The sequence below is a fragment of the Cardiocondyla obscurior genome, linkage group LG01 (assembly GCF_019399895.1).
Source record: "Cardiocondyla obscurior isolate alpha-2009 linkage group LG01, Cobs3.1, whole genome shotgun sequence".
NCBI classification, from domain to species: domain Eukaryota; kingdom Metazoa; phylum Arthropoda; class Insecta; order Hymenoptera; family Formicidae; genus Cardiocondyla; species Cardiocondyla obscurior.
Genome location: NC_091864.1, coordinates 122,179 through 145,456, shown reverse-complemented (window position 1 = coordinate 145,456; position 23,278 = coordinate 122,179). Strand labels below are relative to the sequence as shown.

The 23,278-nt window shown below is 45.7% G+C and overlaps 2 protein-coding genes across 2 annotated transcripts in view; one reads left to right on the top strand and one right to left on the bottom strand.

Annotated features, from left to right (window-relative positions):
- Positions 1-17,305, bottom strand: part of LOC139106397 (microtubule-associated protein futsch) — a 45,324-nt gene extending 28,019 nt beyond the window's left edge. Inside the window, exons 1-2 of the mRNA XM_070663144.1 lie at positions 16,502-17,305; positions 13,935-14,186 (exon numbers count right to left, since the gene is read on the bottom strand). Coding sequence (XP_070519245.1) covers positions 13,935-14,184 — 250 coding nt within the window. The 5' untranslated portion in view covers positions 14,185-14,186; positions 16,502-17,305. The remainder of the gene's footprint in view (positions 1-13,934; positions 14,187-16,501) is intronic.
- Positions 1,009-11,074, top strand: LOC139106722 (uncharacterized). The gene is made up of 5 exons (XM_070663666.1): positions 1,009-1,074; positions 9,562-9,657; positions 9,753-9,838; positions 9,958-10,227; positions 10,345-11,074. The coding sequence occupies exons 2-5, from the start codon at positions 9,562-9,564 to the stop codon at positions 10,406-10,408; spliced, it is 516 nt and encodes a 171-aa protein (XP_070519767.1). The 5' UTR covers positions 1,009-1,074; the 3' UTR covers positions 10,409-11,074.
- Positions 17,306-23,278: the final 5,973 nt, after the last annotated feature.

Here is a 23,278-nt window from a genome sequence, read left to right as displayed (position 1 = left end):
AATATCCGCGTGACTAAAAATCTCTATTCTTCGTACGTGCATATGAGGTTCGTTGTTTCATTTTTTTTTTTTTTATTTTTATTGAAAATTTAATCTTTGGTGTGCGCAAAATGGAAATGCGGAACGTACGAAATGAGAAATACGCGGCTTTCCTGAAAACATTTTTAAGTTATAACTTTAAAATAAATCGCGGATCGCAGTGATCGCGCGCCATATTAATTTTCAATTAGCCGCGATTGTAAGGCGCGTCTGCATGCTAGCCGGCGACGGTCGCGCTCAGTCCGCCAATCGAGTGATGGTCGCGACTTGCGAATCGGAAGTAAATGACCGCCATTGCGTTTGACGACGTTCCGACAGTTCCGGCTTCCGGCTTGCGTCGCGGACTCACCGGTGAGTGCAGCTGTGATTTACGGTCTCGTTTGAATCTTCTCAGCTGTCGCGCATCCCAGATCGTGTTCGATTTAACAGCAGCCGATGAACGCGGCGAATATCGTGTAATCGCGAAGTTTGTACGATCGAGATTCTTTACGCCTTAAGGACACCAAGTAGTGGTTACAACGGCGGCGGCGGCGGCGGGCGTCGCATCTCGCCGATATTCGTCTACGATCTCAATTAGTGCGTTTCTTCGATCACATCGCGATAAGAGACGTCGAGATCCGCCTGGGAAACGCGGATGCTTTCCCCGATCTTTGATTCGAGGATCGAAAACGGGCAAGAAAGCGTGCCAGAACGGAAGGTGCTGGCTGCAGCGAAGTGAAATTGGTTGCGCGTCATCCCTCTGCCGGCAGTCGAACCTTGTCAACTTCACCACGCGATCGACGCGATCTCTGCTGTACTGTAGTGTCGAAAGTAGTGAACGTTTTGCGTGAAAGATTTATTAGACAATATTCGGGAGTGTAATTAATCCAGAGATGATATCGCGAGTGTCTTGTACGCGACAGGAGGGTGCAACATTCCAGTTCTGAGAGGAGGACGAGGAGGACAAGGAGGAGGAGGAGGAGGAGGAGGAGAAGGACGACGACAAGGAGGAGGAAACCTCAGAGAGGCGTTGTACTTCGGTGGAACAACTTTAAAGTAAGGATCATTTTCTACTTGCATTTCCTGTTGAAATTAGTAAAATTTAATAATTAAAAGAGAAGGAATTTACTATTTAAGAAAATATAATTTATTAAGGATCTAGTTCAGGGAATAGATAGCTTAATTTTTTACTAACCTTTTATTTTATTTTATTGAAAAATCATAATTAAAGTCGTGTACATTTTTTCTCTTTTAATAATGAACGTTATTTAGAGTGTATTTATTTTATTCCCGCAAAGCTTTCGTTATCGCCCATATATTAGACGTGAGATACAATTTACAAAGCTTGCCGAAATCACTTCCCGGGCAGATCAAGCCCTGCGATACATCGTGCGGCAGCAATTTCTCCGTCGCTTCCCAGGTCCCCTTGATTATAATTCATGTCGACAGCTATGCGTCCCTTACGTACATAATATACGCATGAATACATATTTTATTGCCGTGCCGGGGCGCATAAAACGTTCATACGCCGATCCGATCCGGCGTGAGCTCACACGCGTGCCTTCGCACTCTTCTTATACAGGCGCGCGGTTCTGTCTCGCAGCTATCTCGTATTTCCTCAGTGCCACGTTTAATAAAAGCGCAAAACGTACACCTTTCGCGACGGGAAAGATATCGATTCGGCGTCCCGGCGCCTTGACATCTCGCGCCGCGTATCCCGGCGAGAGGAAATTCCTTCGCGGTCCGCGCTCGCACGAAGAAAGCTGCGGCTTATCCGCGCCAGCGTCGCGCCACTTAAGTATCCGCGTGCTCGCAATCGATGGCCCGGCGTAAATTGCGCGTTAACCCATTCGCCATCCCGAGCGTTGCACGTGTTCAATCGTCCAGAATCGAGCGGGAGGCACGGTCGATCCGGAGATTCTTCCCGGCGTGACGTAATTTATTTCCGTTCGGCCTACGTAGGAATTCAGATTGCAAACCGACTTTCCACCGCGATCGCAACGGTCGGTATATTTTATAACATCGATTTATATGCATAAGCGACGAACGCGAACGTTTTTGGGCTTTTAAAAAGTACGGCTGTTGATTCCGGAAGGTGTAAAATAAAGTCTCGGGAGTTTAAACGATTTCTCTGTCGCGAGGCGAAGTAGGAAACGTTCGGTGATTCCTTCGTGCTTCGCAGCTCACTTGCAAATGCGCGAAAAAAGAGAATAGTAAGCAGAAGGTCGTCATCGAGATGATGCAAGCGAGTCGTCGAGCTCGAAATAAAACGTCTGAATGAATTCGCGTCTCGCCTTCTTTCCGCTTGATCAGGTTCGACGTGGGTGCCGTGAGTCAAACGGAAACTCGCCGGCCGGCATAGTTTGCGTCGCGGCATAGCAAGCGACTCGCACACGCGAATAATCAAACAAGCGGCCGACGTGGGGCGACGCGTACGTACACGCGGAAATGTACGACGGGAGGCGCCGCACGTGCGGGACGAGTCGTTAAGCCCGGCCGCGCAGCATCCGAAATCGAATTACGAACAGTTGTCGTACCGTGGCACTGTTCAGGTACATTGTACGGCTCGCCGGGGCGGACGCGGGACTGAAAGCTGGAAAACCCGCTGTATTAAAATGCATTATTCATTCGCGAGCCGAGTCATCCTTGCGCGCGAGGCTCGCCGATACCGGACGACGTGAATCGCGAGTGCACTCGGGCGTATCTCTCTCCCAACGAAATTTTATCCGCGATCCTCGTCGTCGCGTCGCTATAAGTATATCGCCCTGCTCATGCCGGCACGACGACGAGCCCCGAGGCGAAATCACGTCGTCGCGACACGGAGGGAGGAGAAACTGTCGGCGGTACATGCGTACGGCGGGTACTTCGCGTGTCGCAAAGTGTGAACAAAGTGGAAAGCGATTGCGATGGAATCTCGGTAGAAACGCGAGACGAATCCGCGGGATACTTGGCCAACTCTCGTCGCAGAACCGAAGTCAGTCGAAATGTTAGCAGGAAATTTTAAGATTTTTTTCCTCTTTTTTTTTTTTTTTTTTTACGGAGAGCAGATGTCGATGATAGAAGTTAGGTGGCATCGATTTCTAAAGCTTCTCACGTTACGCGACTTTTCGATTGCGTGGAATATTAGTGTGACTCTTTCATCTCCCTTTTTCAATTCCTCAAATGATACTGGGAGAAAAAAAAACCGATGCATTCAATACCGCTATGTCACTTGATATTATATGAAATCAATATGTACGGAGAGGCGTTTCTGGAATGATTCCTTCCCATATAAGCCCGGCGCCAACTTTACAATTGAATAAATTCGTTTTAGTTATATCAATATTTCGAAATTTCGTGATGGCGAGCACAAGTCAAACGTGAAATAAATTTTTTCTTTTTTTTTTTTATTATCTCCCAGTTCTTTCTAAACTTGCCGAGTTATAAGAATTGTCTACCCGATCGACGGTGAATGCATTCGCGCCGAATCTGATTGAATCAACGTAAAAAAAGCAGAATTTTATTCCCGTATTTATTTTGTGAAATCATGCGAACGTGAACCTATAACGCATCATACGCGTGCACGACGCAGCACAATATGTATAATACAGTACGGTATTAGATAATATCAGGCGGAAAATGAAGTGTTATATAGTATTAAATAATATTAGAGAGAGTATATAATGTAATACATATCACGCAGCATTGAGAACATTTTTCTATGTTAGCCTTGCCGATAAATACTAAAAATATCCCTCATATGTAATGACATCACACCGAGTGTTCTTGAATAACGCTTCAGAGCTTTATCGCATTTTTCTAAATTGAGATTTTGTTATTAAAAGTTCCCGTAATTTTTTCTTTTTTTTCCCCCTTTTCTTTTTAATAAAAGCGGCGTCAAAACTTTCATTACATAAAAGGCACTTGGTATTTTTCGGCCAGACGAATTTATCCCTCAGGCGCGATCAGCTATTAAAAGGTAACTGCGTCCGACAGCCCACGATAATTCTTAGTGACGACGACTCTATTAACGTCCCGTCGAATTATTCCGAACGTGGAATTTAGGTCAGTAATATAATCGCCCGATAATCCGAGAAGAACAATCTTCGCCGGGACCCGTTTTTCTCGGATATCGCGCGTCCTCGCGAGGATTTCGTCATCGGCTCACGTCCACCTTGTCGCCGTATCATAAATTGCCGCGGGAACGGACTCGGCGGCAACAAAAGGTCTCCGTCGCGCGCAATTTGTCGGACAATATTAAATTGCCGCTAAAAGTATTATACATTTTCCCCGTCGTTTTCCACGAAAGGACAATTCCTCGCAGTTTTCTCGGCGCGCTCGTGACGCTTCTCGCCCCCGCGAAACGCGAAATTAAAACTTTTAATCCTCATTAGGAGTCCGAGACAGGATACACACCCTTCACTCCAATTATCCCTTGACCCGTGAACGACGACCTTGCCCACCACTAGCTCATTGAATACGCTTTTATCTCGTCTCATCTCGTTCTCCGATTTTGCGCCGGCAAATTATACCTTGTGTGCGCCGCAATACAATTATTTTCCGTTTCGAGTCTTTCGATAATTATTCAACGAGGAGCGTCAAAAAGTAACATTTGCAAGTTTCTTGCTTAATAATGATACTCCTGCTACTCTTTCCTCGTTAAAAAGAAGAAAAAAGAAATTTAAGACCGTCCTATTTTTTAAAGACGCGAGTCCGCGAAGTCTCTCTTTAATTATAACTTCATCGCGTGTGCGTAATCCATTTCGCTGATTCTCATCGGTCTTCATTATTCTTCTCCTTCATTCCGCTTTCTTCTCCGCCTTCGCTTTTCCGTGCATCCTCGCGATGCACGTTTCTTTGTCCCGCCCGGCGCTCTTGTTTCGCGCATTTGCTTACGGACGGCCGACGCTTTCGGCTTCGATCGCGCGTAGCGAGAAGAGATAAAATGACATCGTTATTTCGGCTCAGAGACAGTTTTCACTCAGAACCCGAGTGGATGGATTATTGATCCAAGTTCTGGGACTGCGGGGATGTGGCTGTAGGCAGGTACCAACATGCGCATGCCGCATCAACCTACAGCTACACTCTCGCCCTCTTTCGTTCACCCTCACCGTCGTTGTTGCCCCGTTCCTTTTTGCAATTTTCTTACCCTCTCGTCCTTTCGCCAACTTCGCCCGCCGCTCCTGCCCTTCACGTGTTCCCCTTTTTTGTTCCTTTCAACCCTCTGATCATTATTCCGTCTTTTGTCCCTCTCTCCCTCTTCGCTTTCTCCTTCTTCGCGTTCTCCAACCCTTTTTCTTCGTCTCGCACAAAAGACTATTTACCTCCTTCTCTCCTTTCTCATTTTCACTCTCGATTTCAGCCTCGCTATTTTTTGCTATCGGAAAACCCGCCCGTTCTTCCGATTTCCTATCGTCGGCTTTCCCCGCACGTACTTTCATTATCTTTATGAGTACGTACACAAGTGCGATAATATAATTGTGTGTTATTGCCGCAGTAGCTCCACTTATTCCAAATATAGAAGTCGCTCGATCATTCCCTTACATTTGCTCTTTCCCTAGCTTCGCCTTTTCTTCCCGGCTGCTCTTTTCGTCGACCATTGTTCACTTTTTCTCCGCGCTCGCATCATCATATTTCTTGGTTTCCCGCATGCGGCCGGTGCATTGTGCCTTTTCACGTCCTCCGTTTTTACGAAACCCCATTTGATAGCATCGTGTTACATCGGGCGGGAATAAAATGTCACGTTTAAAACACCCGTCGAGATTGTTTCGTTAACGACCTAGATATAAATTTTATTCCACTGCGATCCACGAACCTTTCTTTATATATGACAGACGCGGAATGCGAAGGTACGCTTGTGTAAAATAAAGGTCCACCACAACGCGCTGTTTCACGTAATTACGTTGGTTATTAGTAACTCGCGAACTTCGATAAGTTCTCGCCAGTGTTGGAATTTATTTGCCGCGTTAATTTCGCGAGCATCTCAATGACAGTTAATTTATAATTGATTTTCCTTCTACATTTCGCTTATCCTCCGCGTTAACTTTAATATCGCAAATATTTGAACGGCAATGTGAATAATTGCGCTGTGAAATAATCTCTTTAATATAAAGAGCAGCTTGTTTATGAACGTTATTAAACATTCTTTTAATTTCGCGAACACCCAGTTCATCGTGCAGGAAATGACGGCGCAACGTGGCCGAATTATTTCGATTGGTACATTAATAAACTTGGTACACGCGGTTCAACACGATTTTGGTATAGTATATATTGTATAGGAGCCACGCGGTATCGACTTTTTAACGATACTTGCCGCTGGAATTAAATCACATTAAAAAATTTTAAATTGCACGGAAGTATTAATGAAACGGGAAATAAAATTTAAAAATAATTAGCCGCTGGGGGATATTTCGTAGCTAGAGCAAAAAGCAAGTTTTTTTTTTCTTTAATTAAATTAAATTCGTATACTCAAAATAAACGCAGATATTAAAATAAACGGATATTTGTTTCCGCGACGCATAGTAAAATCATTAGGTATCGCCTTTCCGCGTTATAAGTTTTAGGAACCCACGTTGCTAAATTTATTTTTAATTTCTTAAATGAGAACTTATTAATTTTGCATGACAAGGCGGGCGCGTCTGGGATTATTTATATATCGCGCAATGCGTGCCTCGAGTATAGAAATTATTATTATTATAGAAACTGTTTGCGTAAAGTACTGTGTGCAAGCCGAGCAATTCAACTAAGAACAGTGCGCGACTGAGACTAATTTCGCATTGTTTCATATCTACGTGCCTTCCCGATCGATATCCTCTATACATACGCGCGTGATTTCCAGATAAACTGTCGCGAGCGATAACATTTACGATGAACTTGTGCTGTTCGGCTAAAACGCGAAGTGTCTGATTTACAGTTCGGCACGTTTGTTAACCGCTCAGCGTTACGAGCCGATAATCCAAATGTTGTCGAGCATCGCGGTACATACAGACGAAACTAATCCGGTGCTTGCCTGCACGTGGAAGCCGAAATTTCGGGGCGCAGGTACACGGAGAAAATTTTGCACTAAATCACCACGATGTCGCGCGCAAGTAATTTACGCGGCCATCAAGGAATTATAAGATAATTCCTATGGCAGACGATGGCCAGCCATAGCATTTAATCTTATAATTCCACGACGGTCCCCAAACTGCTGCGACATAGTAATTCTTAGCGTAAAATTTTGCCTGCGAGTACTGCAGCAATTACACGGACGCTTAGAGGCGACGACCCGAATTTACATTCGCGATGAAAATATATGATATTTCCGCGTCGATTGATCGCGGGCGAAAAATACCCTCCGTGTGTTCACCCCGGGTGGTATCAGCGATCGAAACTTTAACCCTCTGCGAGCCCAATTTCGAGGGTTGACTATCAGAAACGTGTATTTTGTGTATCTCACGGCTCTGCGCGAAGTTCGCCCGTTGAAATTTTTTTTTTCCTTTTTCTTTTCTTTTTTTTTTTTTAAATTTTATACCCCGTTCCTTCCGAGACGATCGACCGTATTATTTACGGCGGGCTATCACCACACGTTCATTTCATGCGCGCGTTTATAATAGATACCTACTATTTTTCTAATAAAATATGCAAGGTGCGTCACGCACGGCGCAGAGGCGGTTTGCGTGCGTACGAAAGTTTCGCATGACACAATCGGATTTCCACGAAACATTCGGACCCCTCAATTCACATCACCGTTGGCCATAAATAAAGAATTGCCATCGATTGGCAGAATTATAATTGAATTCAACGCGCGCGGTCGATGAAGAATAAGTTTTCTCACGGAAATAGTTTTCAGGAAAGTAAAAGGATTTTTACTTCGGTTTACGATAGCATGTTTTTTTTTTTTTTTAATTGGAAAGAGAAAATACGCACGAAAGTTTATTAGCGATTTGCATGATTTTCACGACGTTGATTAACATCTCAGGGTAATACGGTTATAAATAAAACTGTATCAATAGCCACAGAAAAAACCACCGATAGAAAAAAAAAAAATTATACCTTTATAACGATGGTCAACGACTCCGAGGACACGTTCTTGCAAGTTTTCAGTGTCGGTGAATTCAAGGCGGTCTATATTTAAATCACAATTTGTAACAATAATTTTTTATATAAATTAAATGCCTGATAAAGATTTTACCGTACATGAAATTATCGTTGAAGTAACGCAACCTTTTTAGCGAACGTAAAGGATAACTTTTAATATAAAAAACTACAGAGATACATTCGTACTTTTACTTTTCTGTAACTTAAAAATAGCAGGGTTGTACAAAAAGCGTTTATTAAAACTAGGCATATTTAAATAAAAAAAGAGAAAAGAATAAAGACAAAAGCGCATTTCGTCGTTTTATTTCGAACGCAGTCTGATATCTATTTCTGCTACCCGTCGTGACTAATGCCGATCTGCGAAACGATAAGAAAGAATATAAGGGAACGCCGTGGTGTCTCTCGATTTGCTCATAGAACGAATTCTGGTTCGTAAAGAAAGGGTCTGACTAACATAAGAGACTAACATCAGAAGCGCGTATCGTCCTCGGAGATCGGCGAAAAGACAGCTTCCCCGAAATGCATGTCGCAGACTCTATAAATACAAACGGACATTTAAGGCCTGTAACCCTCGTCCGTGGAGTGGAGAATAGACGCGAGGTGCAGTGCACACTTGTACGCGCTCGTACGAGCAAAAGATCGAATCGCTCCATATGCGGAGAGCACGTGCGAACACTTTTCGATCCGTCGAAGTAAATTGTATCGCCTCTTACGCGCTAATTATATTCATATTTCACGTTCAATAGACAGCTCGGTCGAAATATACTTGATCGACGAGAACTGCGATAGATATATGCAGTAAAAGATTCGACAGAAAAATTATCTTATTAAAAAAATATATCTATATTGCGTAGACGTACAAGGGGAGCGCGCGGGGGGGTGCAGGTAGGGAGGTAGGTGGTGGGGACGCGAGCGGTAGGCGGCTAGCGGTGAGCTCGAGCCGCCTACCGCTCACACGTACGTGACTTCCCCCACCACACTCATCCGGCACAGGTAGACCACGCAGCACGTATAGTTAAGAAAGAGCACGCGGTCGCACCGGAAGTGGAGGTGATAATTCGTTCTACGGAGACGTATCCCGGTACGAATTGCATCTTCCACCCTTCTCTTCATACGGAGAATACGGGCGAACAGTTCCCGTCCCTTTAAAGTAAGTTTAATCCCCATTTAAGTATTATACGCGTTAAGTACGCATATACGCATATACTCATATCACCGGGGCAGGGCTTTAACTCGTCGTACGATCGCTGTAGAGCTTGACTCCTCTTCGGGTCAAGCTCCGAGCAATCCGAATCGGTATATAAATTCTATTGTGCGACGCGTAAAGGTGTGAAGCGGGCGAGATTGAGCAGCGGTCGCGACACAAAACATCGCGTAATATACACGTGATAACCTTGAGCGCTCTGGCTGCCGGTCGAGCACGCGGTTAGGACACACCGAAAAATATCGTCATTTTAATAATCTTTGGTCTCGTTCCTGTTTCAGATGAGGAGAAACCGAAGTACCGCGTGCCATTCGAGACATTCTGAGAGGAGGAGGAGGCCTCGGAAAGGCATCGGGCGTCGCCGGAGCAGCTCCACGGTAAGAATTCTTTTCTTTTATTTCTCTAATAATTATTTTTCAATAAATATTAATGTGAACGCTCCTACAATTTAATATTCATTTTTGTGTTACAGGATCTTGGTGTGCTCTACATCCCCGACATCCTGAGAGGAGGAGGAGGCCTCGGAAAGGCATCGGGCGTCGACGCAACAACTCGAAGGTAAGAATCACTTTGTCTTTACGTAAAATTAATAAAACGTGTAAAGAATTTTTTTTTCTTAACTGATTTAATTTATACAATGTCACTAATTTCCATTTGGTATTTTTTTTCTGTTGCAGATATTACCGCGCCGTTATCGCCGATAAAAGTATTTATACGAACAGCAGCCAGTTCGTCGGTCGTTCGGGGCTGCCGATAGTTACCGGGCGTTTTGTTACGATTCTTTTTTATTCGGGAGTGTCGAAAAATTTGTTAAGTAATTTTCGCGATTGTAGCTTCACCCGGACGCGTTCGCGAGTTTCCAGTGCGCGGAAGGAGGGCTCGTCACGTCCCATCCGAGAGGATGAGCAGGCCAAGGAGGCATCCTGCATCAGCGGAGCAACTCTTAGGTGAGCATAAATTTCTTTTATAAAATCTTTATTAAATAAAGACTTTAACCTTTTTTTTTATAAATTATTAAAACTAATATACATGTCTAAATTGATATATTTCTTTTTATGTTTCAGCCAACGCCAGAATTCAACAACTCCGCTGAAGCAGTTTGGTAAGTCGCATGACTTTTTTACGTAGTTTGCAATTAAGTTTCTTGAATTGGGACTTTGCAAAAAATAGCGCACGCAAATCGTGCGCATGATTCTAACTCTAAAAAAATCTGACGACATATGCCAAATCTCAACCCGCGGGATTTTTTACGTTATGATACGGAGAAGCTGCAGTAAGATTATTGTAGATACCACTTGTCAGAATCTGTCGATACCTTTCCAATAGATAGTCCCCGTAAACACGGCCATTTATCAAACTATAAATAGAACGATTGTGTGGCATCACGCTATCAACAAGGTAAAAATACCAAATGCCGCGAATCGGGTGGGAATATATTACACACTTAATCCTTGATACCACTATCGAAGAATTGTTTAGCGCAGTTTAATTAAAAAAACGAGCGAACAAAGCGTATAGTTCAAAATTTGCATGAAACATGCATTTCTTTCTTTCTTTTTTTTATACCATTTATGAAACTTTTTGTACGAATATAAAATCAATGGGCAGGTATAAAAAAAAAATTCTTTTTTGGATAAACGAACTGTTTGTCCGTCGAAAATAAATTGCCATTATTATTTCCGCGTGCACGACACGCGTTGTACCTTGCAATTCGCGTTCAATGGCGGTCGCGGGACTAAATGGAATACGCGTCGCAAAGGATAATGCCGGGCGGAAAATATCCTTTTCAAAAAGCCGCACTGTTCATCCGCGACTTAATACCGCGCTACGTACGCCATATAGATCTTGGAGATATATTCTACGATCCGCGAACTTTGTGAGCGCGCAAAAACGGTCGCAATTTGCCTTTGAAAGGCTCGTTCGAGCGTAAAGCATTTCTTCTTCATCGAGACCGGAGGATCCTCAGGTCCTTTTGGACTTTGCCGAGAAATAGGACTCGCAAGGGCGTCATAGAGCGTTGGTAATCGCCTTACGCGCGGCTCCGATCCGCGAAGATAAAAGTCCAATCGTGCGTAAATTCCTATTTGTTTCCGTGAAATTAAAATTGCGTCGAACAGCGAAAAAACAATATAATGATATTGATTAAACGCGAATAATAGGAGACGAATTAAATATACGCGACGAGATCTCGGCGAGATTGAACGCGAGGATTCGTAAAGGCCGCGTGCGGTTTTTGAGGGTATTTAAGGACTCGGCAAAGCTGCAGTGACGCCCGCAACATGCGGCAAATGACGCGGCAAATGTCTCGCAGGCTCCCGAGATCTACCGCTAAATTTACACGAGGAGAAGGTCCACGCGGAGGTCCGCGCGCAGGGAACGACGAGCTCCCCGCACTTCGCGGCGAGAAGAGCGAGTCGTGCTTTCGCGCGGCTGTTTTCCCGTCTAAAGTAAAGCGAATCTCGATGATCGTCCGCAACTGCGCGAGTGATCTTTATACGTCAACGTTGAAATGTAAAAAGAAATTAAAGAGAAAGAGACAGGAGTTGCGAAGCATATTTTCGGACGAGAGACAGGCGCGACGATAATAGTCACGGTTATCGTAATAATCGAATAATAAAATAATTAATTTATAGTTGATTAAACGAGTTTAATTATATATCGCGCTAGCCTTAGCGATGACGTAACACCGAACCGCGCCTAGCTTCTGTGCTCGTTGTACTTGCAGCACGTTAAGTCGCGCACTTTACCTGTAGAATGGAACATTTTAATATATGATCGGCGTATGTAATATTTAATCGCGGTAGATTAAATTCCACGTGCGGGCTGCATGAATGTGGCTCGCTATTAACGTCAAAGTTACGGCGCGCACGTACGTACGCCGCTATTATCAGACGACATTTCGCGAAATCATCGTCGCAAATGCAAACGACCAGCGTGGCCGGACTATAGAATTTGCGTGCGAAAGGATCGAAAAAATCAGCGGCTAAACGTCCAACGGGAAGTCGACGAGCGCGCGCCGTTAAAAACCGTCGCTGGCGCAATGCGGAAAACACGAGCGCGAGCACCGTGTGCCGGCATCCCTCTCCCTTTCTCTTTCTCCCTTTCTTCTTTTTAAAAAACGCAGGGTCGGTATTAACTTTATCTCCTCCGAAAAAAGCAATATATTACAGAATCCCGTAATCCCGGCTGCGGGACGTGTTACGTCAGCAAATTAAACACTCGCCCAGATAGAAACGGCACGTGAGACATTCCGGAGAGCGGAGGCGAACCAATTAACAAACTAATTATATGACAAGAGACCCCACATGTCGACGCGAGTCTTTTATCAGTTGGTCATTTGATAAACTTGATATTAATCGCTCATTGAAAACCTGAGACGTCCTCTTGCTCGTCTATGTCGCGGCATAAAGTATGGATATATTTCTTTTTATCGATCCTTTTGTACTTCCCCCTCGGTGCCGCTAATTAAATATGTGGATCACGTTGACGTCGTTAATTATGAACTCCAAGCACATTTTCGCATAGAGCGATTGTAACGACAATTTCGTGACAATAATTACAATATTGGCGGAGCGATATAACAAATATTAATACGTTTTTAATTTTTTTTAATTTTTTAAAGTACGTTTTTAAAAAAAAAAAAAAAAAACCTTACTGCAGTGAGCATTATTTCAATTTAAATATAGACTCGTGTAAATTTTTTAAATGTCGCTTTTATTAGAAGCTACATAAATTGTACGAGTTATTTTGAGAACAAATGAGTTCTGGCGATAAAAAATTCCGGTCACGCGTGATTGTCTAAGGATTAAAAAAAAAAAAAAAAAAAAAAAAAAGAAAAGACGAAACTTTACCTTATTGATCACCCGCGTTACTGCCGTGCAATTACGGGCATCAGAACAAATGTCCGCCATAAAAGGCAATTAATATTGTAGCATCACGAGCCTTTCTCGCGATTGAAAGAGGGTTTATCGCCGCCGCCGGCTCTCGTGCGTGTCCTCAGGGGAAATATATGAACGCGAAGGAATCAGCAATTCGATACCGAGCACGTAATAGGCAGACGATTAGAAATAAGCGAATTAGGTGCGATATCGATTTCCTTCTCTCGCGAAGAGAGAGCCGAGAATGGGTCGGTTTTATCGCCTGGCAACCGTCCATCCGTCGTGAGTCTCCGATAACTCGCAAGGAATATAATCGGCAGGGTACCGTTAGGCGTGCACGCGTCCGAGCGGCGCGACGGATATACGTTCTTAACCCGGAAGGGTGACATCGCAATCACCGAAACGGAAGATCGTAATCGTGCGCCGGTAATCGTAAAGTGCATTCAGCCAAGCCCAGCGTGCCATTCGTATCGGTAATGGTCCCTCGTGTTCCGATACGTGATTAAACGCCAACATTTTTCACGCGAGCGTAGCAATTTTAACGGCAAACACGTGCATCGGCTACAGTCATACGCGTGCATTGATGCGTGCTGCCAGATTGATAACCGCGGGATAAGTCTTTTCTCCACCCGGTGAACAGAGGGGGGGTCTTCTTCACTTTATATCCCCCGCATTGCCTTCGTATCTTTTTTGCTTTCACTAATAGCCGCGGCAAAAAAAGCGTTTACGGTCGTCAGACTCGCGTTTACGGTCGCATAAAACGGGCGACGTCTTACCTTTCGCGAGGCGGTTCAGGATGAGGTCCTTATGTTGTGCGGTATGAGGCTCGGGAAGCACCACGAGAAGGTAGCAACCACTTAGGGGTGACGGTGGCGGATGTTGATGCGGCTGCTGCGGCTGCTGTTGCACGGCGGTGCCGGCGATCGGCGTGCTCGGGGACGCAGTCTGCTCGACATTCGTCGTCGTTGCACTCTCTCCTCCCCCTCCCCCTCCTCCGCCTTCTCCGGTAGGGTCCGTGGTACTCATTGCTGAAACGTCGAATTAATTACGTACAGCTTTGCGAAATATTTTTTTTCTTTGTCATTTTTTCTTTTTTTTTCTTTTTTTATTTTTCTTTTTTTTATTTTTATTAGCGTGTCTTTCATGTCTGACGACCGATAATTTATTTTTACAAGAATTAATTTTTTATATAGATAGAGATTTTATATAGATTCGGTTAGGATATTGTATTCTTGACGAGACTTCTGAACATGCGACAGAATGATAATAGTCTTCTATTCATCGATCGGCTAAGATCGCTAATTAGAAAGCAAGAAGTTCCGTCGCTCAACTATTGCTACTTTCCCCATTTAAATCTAACCAGTCCTTTAAGCGCCGCTACTTAATCTTCTTTTCACGACGGCCGACCGAGTCTTCAATCACGGGCGCAGCGTACTCGGCTTTTAAATCTTAAACAGCTGAGATCGTAATACTTAGCGGAAGGAAAATTACGTTATCGCGGCGAGCGCGAAAGAAACACAAAGTAAAAGGTGAATTTAATATCTTTGGGAGGGTAAAATTTTATATCTCGTTAAGGTGGGATGTTAGCTTAACGTTATCGCGGCTGCCTACTCTTTATTAGTGCGCATAATAGGCTACATGCTAATTGCAATTAACGCGTCCAACGCGGCCAGCCGGGACAAAGAACGAGCGCGACCAGACGCGTTCTATTATCGCTCTGATTGTTCGTTAAATTTACTTCTGCCGCATTATTATGCCGCTTCTCGCGAGTGCTGCGTCTGCACCGCGCGCGGAGAGACGAAACGAGGGACGGAAAGACGAAGCGTACTCGGGGGCCGAAATAGAAAGAGGCAAGGGTCGAAAGGAGAACGGTGGTGCACAAAGCGTCGCTTTGGCTGCCTCGCGTCTCAAGAAACGTAATTCTCTCCCCGTGCAGTTGGCAAAGTCCCTCGATATTTCCCTTTAATAATCGCTTTATGGCCGTAACGATCTCGTGCGCGAACTTGCGGGCGATCAGTCATCGAAACTCCCGGGAAACTTCTCCGGCGAAAGTCACGACGAGACAATGGGGAGTTGGTGAACGAGCGATCTCGTTCGTTTCGAATTCGAAGAGACACCGACTCTACTCGAGTTAACGTCGCGAATGTCGCGACAACTGATACCGTTACGCAATTCTTGAAGGATTATAGCTGAGTCTGTCTCAAACGAGATTTGACGGTCAATTCTTCTAACGTCTGTAGTAATCCTCGTAGGGATCTAAATTATATCGTTCGAATTCGGAGGTAGCTGTGCGTATTAGCGTTGCGGTAAAAATTAGATGTTGCTAGCCGGTCGCGAAATCGAAGATTTCAAGGCGAAGGCTATATAACAACGACCCTGCGCGCTTTCCTACGGCTAACAGTAAGCCGAATGTCGATGAGATTCCCGTTGAAACCCTACGAGAAACCCAGCTGTTTTTTTTCCTATTTTATTTTTTTCTATTTTTTTTTCTCCCCCGAAAAGAAAAGTTAATTCCCAGGAAAAAGGCGTTCGTAAGACCTCGTAGGTCCATGGTGAAACTTGCGGGTCGCGGATTTTCTAGCATTTCGCGATCTCGGCGGATCGTTGCGGAAATTCGTTGGGAAACGATCCCGAAGAGATTGCTGGCTCTCTCGACGAGTCGGCGCCGTGGTCGCGCCGCACGCACGCACGTCGCCGGCATTGCGCAGGATTTACACGAGCTCTCCGTGCAGCGTTTCACGTCCTGCCGAGCGCACTGCGCAGGACGGGCACGATGCCGGGTAGCCCGCACGTAATCTTTAGATCATTGATCCAAATTCGACTGGAGCCGACGAGGCGAACAGCCAAAACTGATCCATGCGGAACGTTCATTCGCAAAGCGAAAAAAAAACCCGTCGGTCGAACACACCGGCGAAATTAAGTACCTTTCCGTCCGCTCGTTTCTCTCGAAATTTATGAGGACTCGCGATATTTTCAGTACCGGAAGTAAAATAAAAAAAAAAAAAAAAAAAAAAAAAGGCGAGAGCATGCTGATACTTTAGGCTTAGGACGAGACCACCCCACCAAGTACCGGGCACTGCGGTGCAACCCCCTTAGTAACAAGATCGCCCCCCTTCTCGCGAGGTGGCGGCGTGCCCGACCGATAAAATCCATACGTCATATGGCAGGCGAGGAAATCGCTAGCGCGAATTTCGTCAGCGTAGCACGCGCCGCGAACGTCCGTCCGTCGTCTCTGCCGTGACCCGGTTAGGCGGTAGGTCGCCGACCACGGTGGGTAGCGGATTTCGATCGGTTCGAGAGTCGTCCCGTCGACCAAGTTTTTCAATAGTACTGCCGCACTCACCTGGTTACTCCTTTACACTGCCCGCCCCAGCAATATTTCCGAGTACCACGAGCCGGGATAGCTTCGCCGGGTGCCAAATTCTGGGGGGGATATCCTTGTGGGCCGCTACCGTCGCGGGCGTACGGCGACGTCGCCCTTGACGAGATGTCCGTCGGAGGGAAGAAGGGTGTCGGAGACCGCCCGTCTTCCGCTCGTTTCTCGCGTACGCTCTTTCGAGGCCCAGCGGAGGGATGAAGCAGGGGAGGGCTGCACCTCGTCTCGTTCCCTTCGCGCACCGCGACGAGTAGTACCGCACGGACACAGATATCGGGAGGAAAAGGGGCAACGTACGGAGGGACGATAGAAATAGGGTGACGGGTCGCAGGTGGAAAGGAAAACGGAGCTCGTGCGAAGCACAGTAGACGTACGTTTAACGTTATACGTGTCGCTGTGTGTCGGAGCGAGCACGGCGGTGCTGCGGCGTTCCGAAAACGACGGGGTTAGGGCGATAGGGCGATAGATTAAACGTGAGAGAGGAGAGCCCGAGGAAAGGAGAGAAGTGTGCGAAAATCGGTAGAGAGAGAGTGAGGGATCGACGGACGGCCTCCGGGCGGCGAGCGGCGTTTCGTTGTCGGATACGGAAGCCACCCCGTCGAGCGCACCTCGAGGGTGTACGTGGTTCTCCTCTCCTCGTTGCTCTCCGCTGTCGGCGAGGGTGAAGGCGACGACGATTCTCACTGTTGCGGCTTCTCGGTTATCGAAGCACGGCAGCAACACTCGCGTTGCGGGCTGCCGGCTCTCTGACGGGAGAACTCGCTGCGGCCCCCCTGCGTCGGCGGAGGCGACGGTGGCGGTGGCGATCCTCTTACCCCGCTGTCGAGACGCATCCACCATCACCCCCACTAGTAGTCGAGCGGCGCGATTGGTCCTCCGCGCAGCCGGGCCTACCGTCGCCGCCGTCGTCGCGCCGGTCTATACACCGTCAGGGACGATCACCACGTATAGAACGCTTCTGGGTATGTCGTACGTGACCGAAGTTTGTCTGGGTGTCGCGCGCGAGAGGGAGGTTGTCGCGAGGAGGCTCAGGAGGGAAGGCACGCACCGTCAAACTCGCCGGTAGGGACCGGCGTTCGGCCAGATGTAACGGAAATGACGTAATGACCGGAGGATCCCCGAGCGATCGTAAGAACCCGGGGCTTTCCTTCTTTGACAGAAAGTCGCTGAGAAAAGCAGACGTAGATAACGAGGGACCTACGTGCTCTTCGTACACGCGCGCGGTCGGCTCGTTCGAGATGACAGCGGATTTCGGTCGGCGAACGGGCGTGCCTCGGCATTGTAGCATTCACGGGTACCGTAATCGTCTTTAGGATCGACTCAATTTGATAGTAACGGAGTCGGGGTCGAGTGACAGATAATGGAAATTAGCGGTCGGCGTTTCGGTTTCGTTTTCACGATTAGAACGCGGCGGAAGATTATCCCTTGCGGATTCCACGGGGATTCGGCAAGCTGAGTTATCACGTCTAATGTTGGGATACCATTGGCATTCCCGATTCTATTAGCTGATAAGTTACGCATTAACTGAAATGACGTCGTTAAGTGATCGAGCTTGGGCGACCTTGCCCGATTTCGGTAGATGGCATCTGACGAAACGGGGATGCAATTAATGTAGAAACCGAGTGACGCCAAAAGTTGCTAGACAAAAACAGGTTTTTGCTTCTGGTCTTATTCGCAAAACTTAATTTATCAATCAACGTGACGCTTTTTGTAAAAGCAGGGAGGACAAAGTATCGCTAAATGCAACATGCAACGATGATAGAAAATTATGTAAACGTCCGCGGTGAAAGATAAAATGCAGGAGGAACAATACATTTTCAAGACCCACTCGTACTTTCTAATTTTATTATTTAATTATATAAATGATTATGAATCTTCTGTATAAAAAAATTAAATGTTAACGAATATTTCTTTACGAAATTTTTACTTATGAAACTTTTTTCCAAAATTTATCGTAATACTGGTTGACAATTTTACGAGACATTTATGATCTTATTTTCTTGTATCTTACCCGTCCGCCCAATGTCTACGAATTTATCGGTCTAGAAGAAATATCCCTCCCGCAGGGATTACTGATCCACGCAATCATTTGAGTTTTGCAAACCATGAACTCGTCCTCAACACACTTTACATATATTTGTACATTATTTATATATAATTTTAATCTCAAAAAAAAAAAGAAGAAGTCGAAACAATATTTTATACGGAAACGGAATAACGAAAGTTAAAACTTGTTTGCACGCATCTCTATATGTCCCTTTAAAAAATTTATTTTTCTCCCTCTCTCTCTTTCTCTCGCCGTTGCTCTGTGACAGAAACATAGTAGAAACGTAGCAGAAAGTCGATATTCTTTGTTATGTACCGGGTGACAAGATGGTGACTATTGGCATACGAGAAAAAGTAAAGAATCGGCGGAAAGGGTGAGGTGGGGTTGCCATTCTCGTACCTAAAGAATTTCCTTCCGACTTGACTTCATACGACAGCCCGAATAATGTATTTGGAAGGTGTTGCCGTCACGTAGAGGCGAAACTTTAGTAAGCGGATTCACGAGTTCCGTTTTCCGCGCGTGAAACACGTGCCGCCCTAAAGCCGGACGTCAATAGGGACCCGCATACAAAAGAAAATCGTCGCCTCTCGAAACTTGATCCGTTTCTCTCATATTATAATATTAAATTTAAAAATTATTGCGTTCACGTTCGCGCCTCTCGTTCCCAATCTCCTTGCGTCAGATGAGCGCCGCGTGTTCCGAATTCTTAGATCTCTCCGACGTTCTCCAGGTAGGCGAGTCGTAAATATATCGGCAGAAGTCGCGGCAGATCGTACATGATTGATAATGCAAAAAAGTAAAAAAAAAAAAAAAAAAAAAAAAAAGACTGACTCGTAATACGGTAATTAATTACATATTCGTGATACTTAAGTAATGAACGATTTTACGAGCGCGTTGGATACCGCGAGAGGCGTAGCACTCGACGGATCTATGAGCCGTCTGCGATATCGATTTCGAAAGGACGCGGAGGCAAGTTCCCGTTCGATGCAAGTTTAATGTCCGTGCCCTAATGGCGCGTGGTTGTTTATGCGAGCAGGCCGGCGATCATGGGCGCGCAGAAACTACGGCAGTTAAATATCAAGGGACGGCTCGATAACGGTACGGGAACGCGAGATATAAGTCGGCTGCGAGCGATTTATCGCAGTCATGCTCATTTGTCGCATTGCAGTGCGGAGCGCACGTCGCCGCGATCCTGCGAGACCGCCGGATTCTCGCGACGAGAGCATCCTGACGGAATCCCTTAATGAACGGGCGCGCACGTCAACTTCAGCGCTTTGAAAAGCACTCAAGGATGCGCGGAAACAAAGTCGTCATCTCGTTATTTCTCGCGAAAGTCTCTCGTAACGACGCGCAACGAAACAGCGAAGTGAATTTTTGTCCGCGTCTACTCGTTTAATTGTTCCGGAAATTCCGTCAGTTAATATAAATTTCTGAAATAGTTTCCGACGCCGGTAATTTCATCCCGCCGCTATTTACAACGGATTTTCAATTCGCCCGGTGAAAGGGTTTCTTTTCCGTTTGACGCACATCCGCGAGATAACTTATAATTTGCTAACTGAAATATATATTTTTTTTTTCTTCGACGCGCGAACGAAACTGAATGTCTAAGTGCCCCGGAAGAACTTTTCAGCAGCTTTGCGGGGACGAAAAACGTGACCACGCTGCTAATGCATCTATTCATTCGAGACTCTTATAATACTTCGCGACGCAACCGAAACATTGCCTTTCGCACGGCTCGCCGAAGGCATTCTAATAATATCCTGAACGAGATCGCGACGAAGCCACCGTGTATAATTGACTCTAATAGCTCTTCAATCATTCGCGGTGTTACGTTGCTCCTCGACGCAATTCTGATACACGAAATGTAACCGTGACGTTTAATTTAAAGTTGCACCGTGTCGTGACTGCGACGAATTACGTAACGACGGAAATTAAACGCGAAAAACACGCAGGGTACAAAATTAAAAAAAAAAAAAGAACAATACATTAGCGCGCAATTAAAATATATATATGAAAGGCAGTCGAGCGAGGGACGAGCTCTTTATCCGTTTACGTTATCGTCTGGAAAAGTCAATTATTTTAAGTTTATTCGTCCGCCACGTACACGTATTTCGCGCGACTCGGCATTTTCACGAAGAAAAGAATATATTAAAGCGCGAAAACGTGCACGCTAAAAGAAACAGGGACAATCATATTGTCCGGCGCGTCGCCCGTCCGCGCGCTTATTGGAAAACCCGTTTATGCCGCATCCCACTTAAAACGCCGGAGACAAAGTTGAATTTACGCCTTTCCGAGAACGGCCGACCTTAGAGCCGTGCATTAAACTCCTCTTTAGCATTTAAGTTTCAAGTGATACGCGCGCTCGTCCGCGATCGCTCGGGCACGTGTCTCGCTTTTAAAAGCGGGGGGATTGATACATTTTTTATCGGGTCGTACGGTACGCCGGGTGCACTTTCGCTCTATGCCTATGGGTAAGAACTACGGCGGATATGCCTTTAATCTTTTTCACGGAAGTACGATTTGGTACGTCGCTTACTGCGTCCGAGATCCGCGAGCGAATGCCGGGGCTGGCTCGTCAAGGGAAAATCGAATCAACAGGAAATTTCGGAGATGCGCTTAGCGTAGGTTATACTTTAATAAGGTGCTAGTTTCGTGCAGCAACGAGATTGCATAATCTATGCACGCACCGGGAAAGTTCGCCCAGCTCATCGAAGTTCGTCGGAACTAAACTAATTGGAGACGAAGACGCGAAAAAGGAGTCCGCGACGCGGCACTTAATTTCCATCCCCATTTCGAGTCTCGCGATTGTTTATCGACGCGTATCGGAATTGCGTTCTCCCGTTGAAGAGCTCGAGAAATTAAGCATGCTAATTGTCCGCTGAATGTTTATCGATTCCTTTTTCATTATCCATCGGGACATTTTACCTAGTTAAATAGCGAGGCAATAAATGAATAGCGGAGATCGCGTACGCACAATCTAATGCTTTGCTAATTGCGCTCTGCGCTGCCCAGTTAACTGCACTTTAGGTATTCGTGATAGCGATTCGCGGGAGATTGCGATTCTGCAACGAGAGGAGATCTTCGGAACGAATGCAGTTTGCATCTGCTTTCCCGTCGTCTCCCTCTCGCCCTTCGCTCGTCCTCTTCCTTCCGCACGAATCCCAACGCGATACATTTGCATACATTGCGCCGCTCTGACACTGATGTGACGCGACTCACGATTAAGAGGTTCCCCGCGACGTGCGATCGCGGTCGCCGGATTCATCGATCCGCCGAATAGCTTCGATTTTCGCAGCGTGTCTCACGATCTCCATCGCCGTAATCGAGATCGGCATTGCAAATGCGAGGTTCCATGCAAATCAGCACTCGGTTGTAGATCTTGCAAAATTTATTGCTATAGCAATTCCCGTAGGAAGCTTTTGTTAGTGCCAGAAAATGCCGCCTGTTTCAATATAGGGCTTGGAATAAATCTCCTTTACAGTCAATTTTTTTGTATTATTATAATTTATTTATTTATTTTTTTTAATGCGACAGAAACAGAAGCGAGTAATTTGTAACATGCAATTATGCTCGTTTACATTTCTAAATTAATTCCCAGATGAGTAATATAATTTTCTTTATTCGCGTTATTTCATTACAACTCGTACTTATTTCGCAAAAAGACTTTTGGCATAATTACTATATCAATTGTGACTTACTTTTGTATATAAATTAATAAATTAAAAAAAAAAAAAATTCCTTAAGTCGCACCGTGAGAAGAAATACGATGGCTCGCGTCTTGAATTTTTCCCGAGCATGTTCCAGGCAATCTCACTTTGTAAATGAGATTCCCGGCTTAAGCGTAGCACCCGCGATATCATACTTGTTGAGAATTTCCGTGGTAACGGCCTGCTTGCAGGATGAAGTAGCAGTCAGGGCGTGAGACACGCTTTTTACAGCCCTGGTTATACTACGCGGTGCTAGTATTGACCGACGCCCCTTACTAACCGTGTTGAGAACATCAGAAACCAAAGTATAGCAAACCTCCCTTCGTACCCTCCCTTCGTACCCTCCCTTCGTGCCCTCCGCGTCTTTCGAGAAGCTCGATCTTCCTTCGCGCCGCATCCCCGCGACTCTTATGTCTAATGCATGCACCCACACGCACCTGCGTTCTCCAGCGGCAATTCGGCCCTTAATTTAACAGAATGTCTCACGGTTAATCGATACCGAGCGTCAGAGGCGCCGGTTGCAACGTGCAATAAAAAAAAAAAAAAAAAGAAAAAAAAAGATACAATTATTTTCGCTCGGCGTTATCGAGACATCAGTAATCCCTCGGCAAATCGAATTCTAAAGTTCTCTCGAAAGTAATGAGCTCGCGAGGTCGCCGGTTTAATTGAATTTTAATTCGAGATCGAGTTACCGTGATACCCCGATGATAAAAATTACAAATTTTCGGGAACGAAGGCAGCATCGGGGCGACGAAGATCCCGCTCGGGAAAAGAACGCTTTACAGACTACCATCTGCATTATTAATTACGACACCGGTCGCACCTGCGTATCATGCGGGGAAGCGCTATTGCGAGGCCGCTGCATCCGTGACGCATCCGCGAAATTGATTGCAGTCGGTCGCGCGGAACTTCTGCCGAAGTAGCGACGGCGCCGATGAGCATCGATTTCGCGAGACAATCAGAGCGGATGATTTTAATTAATACGCGATA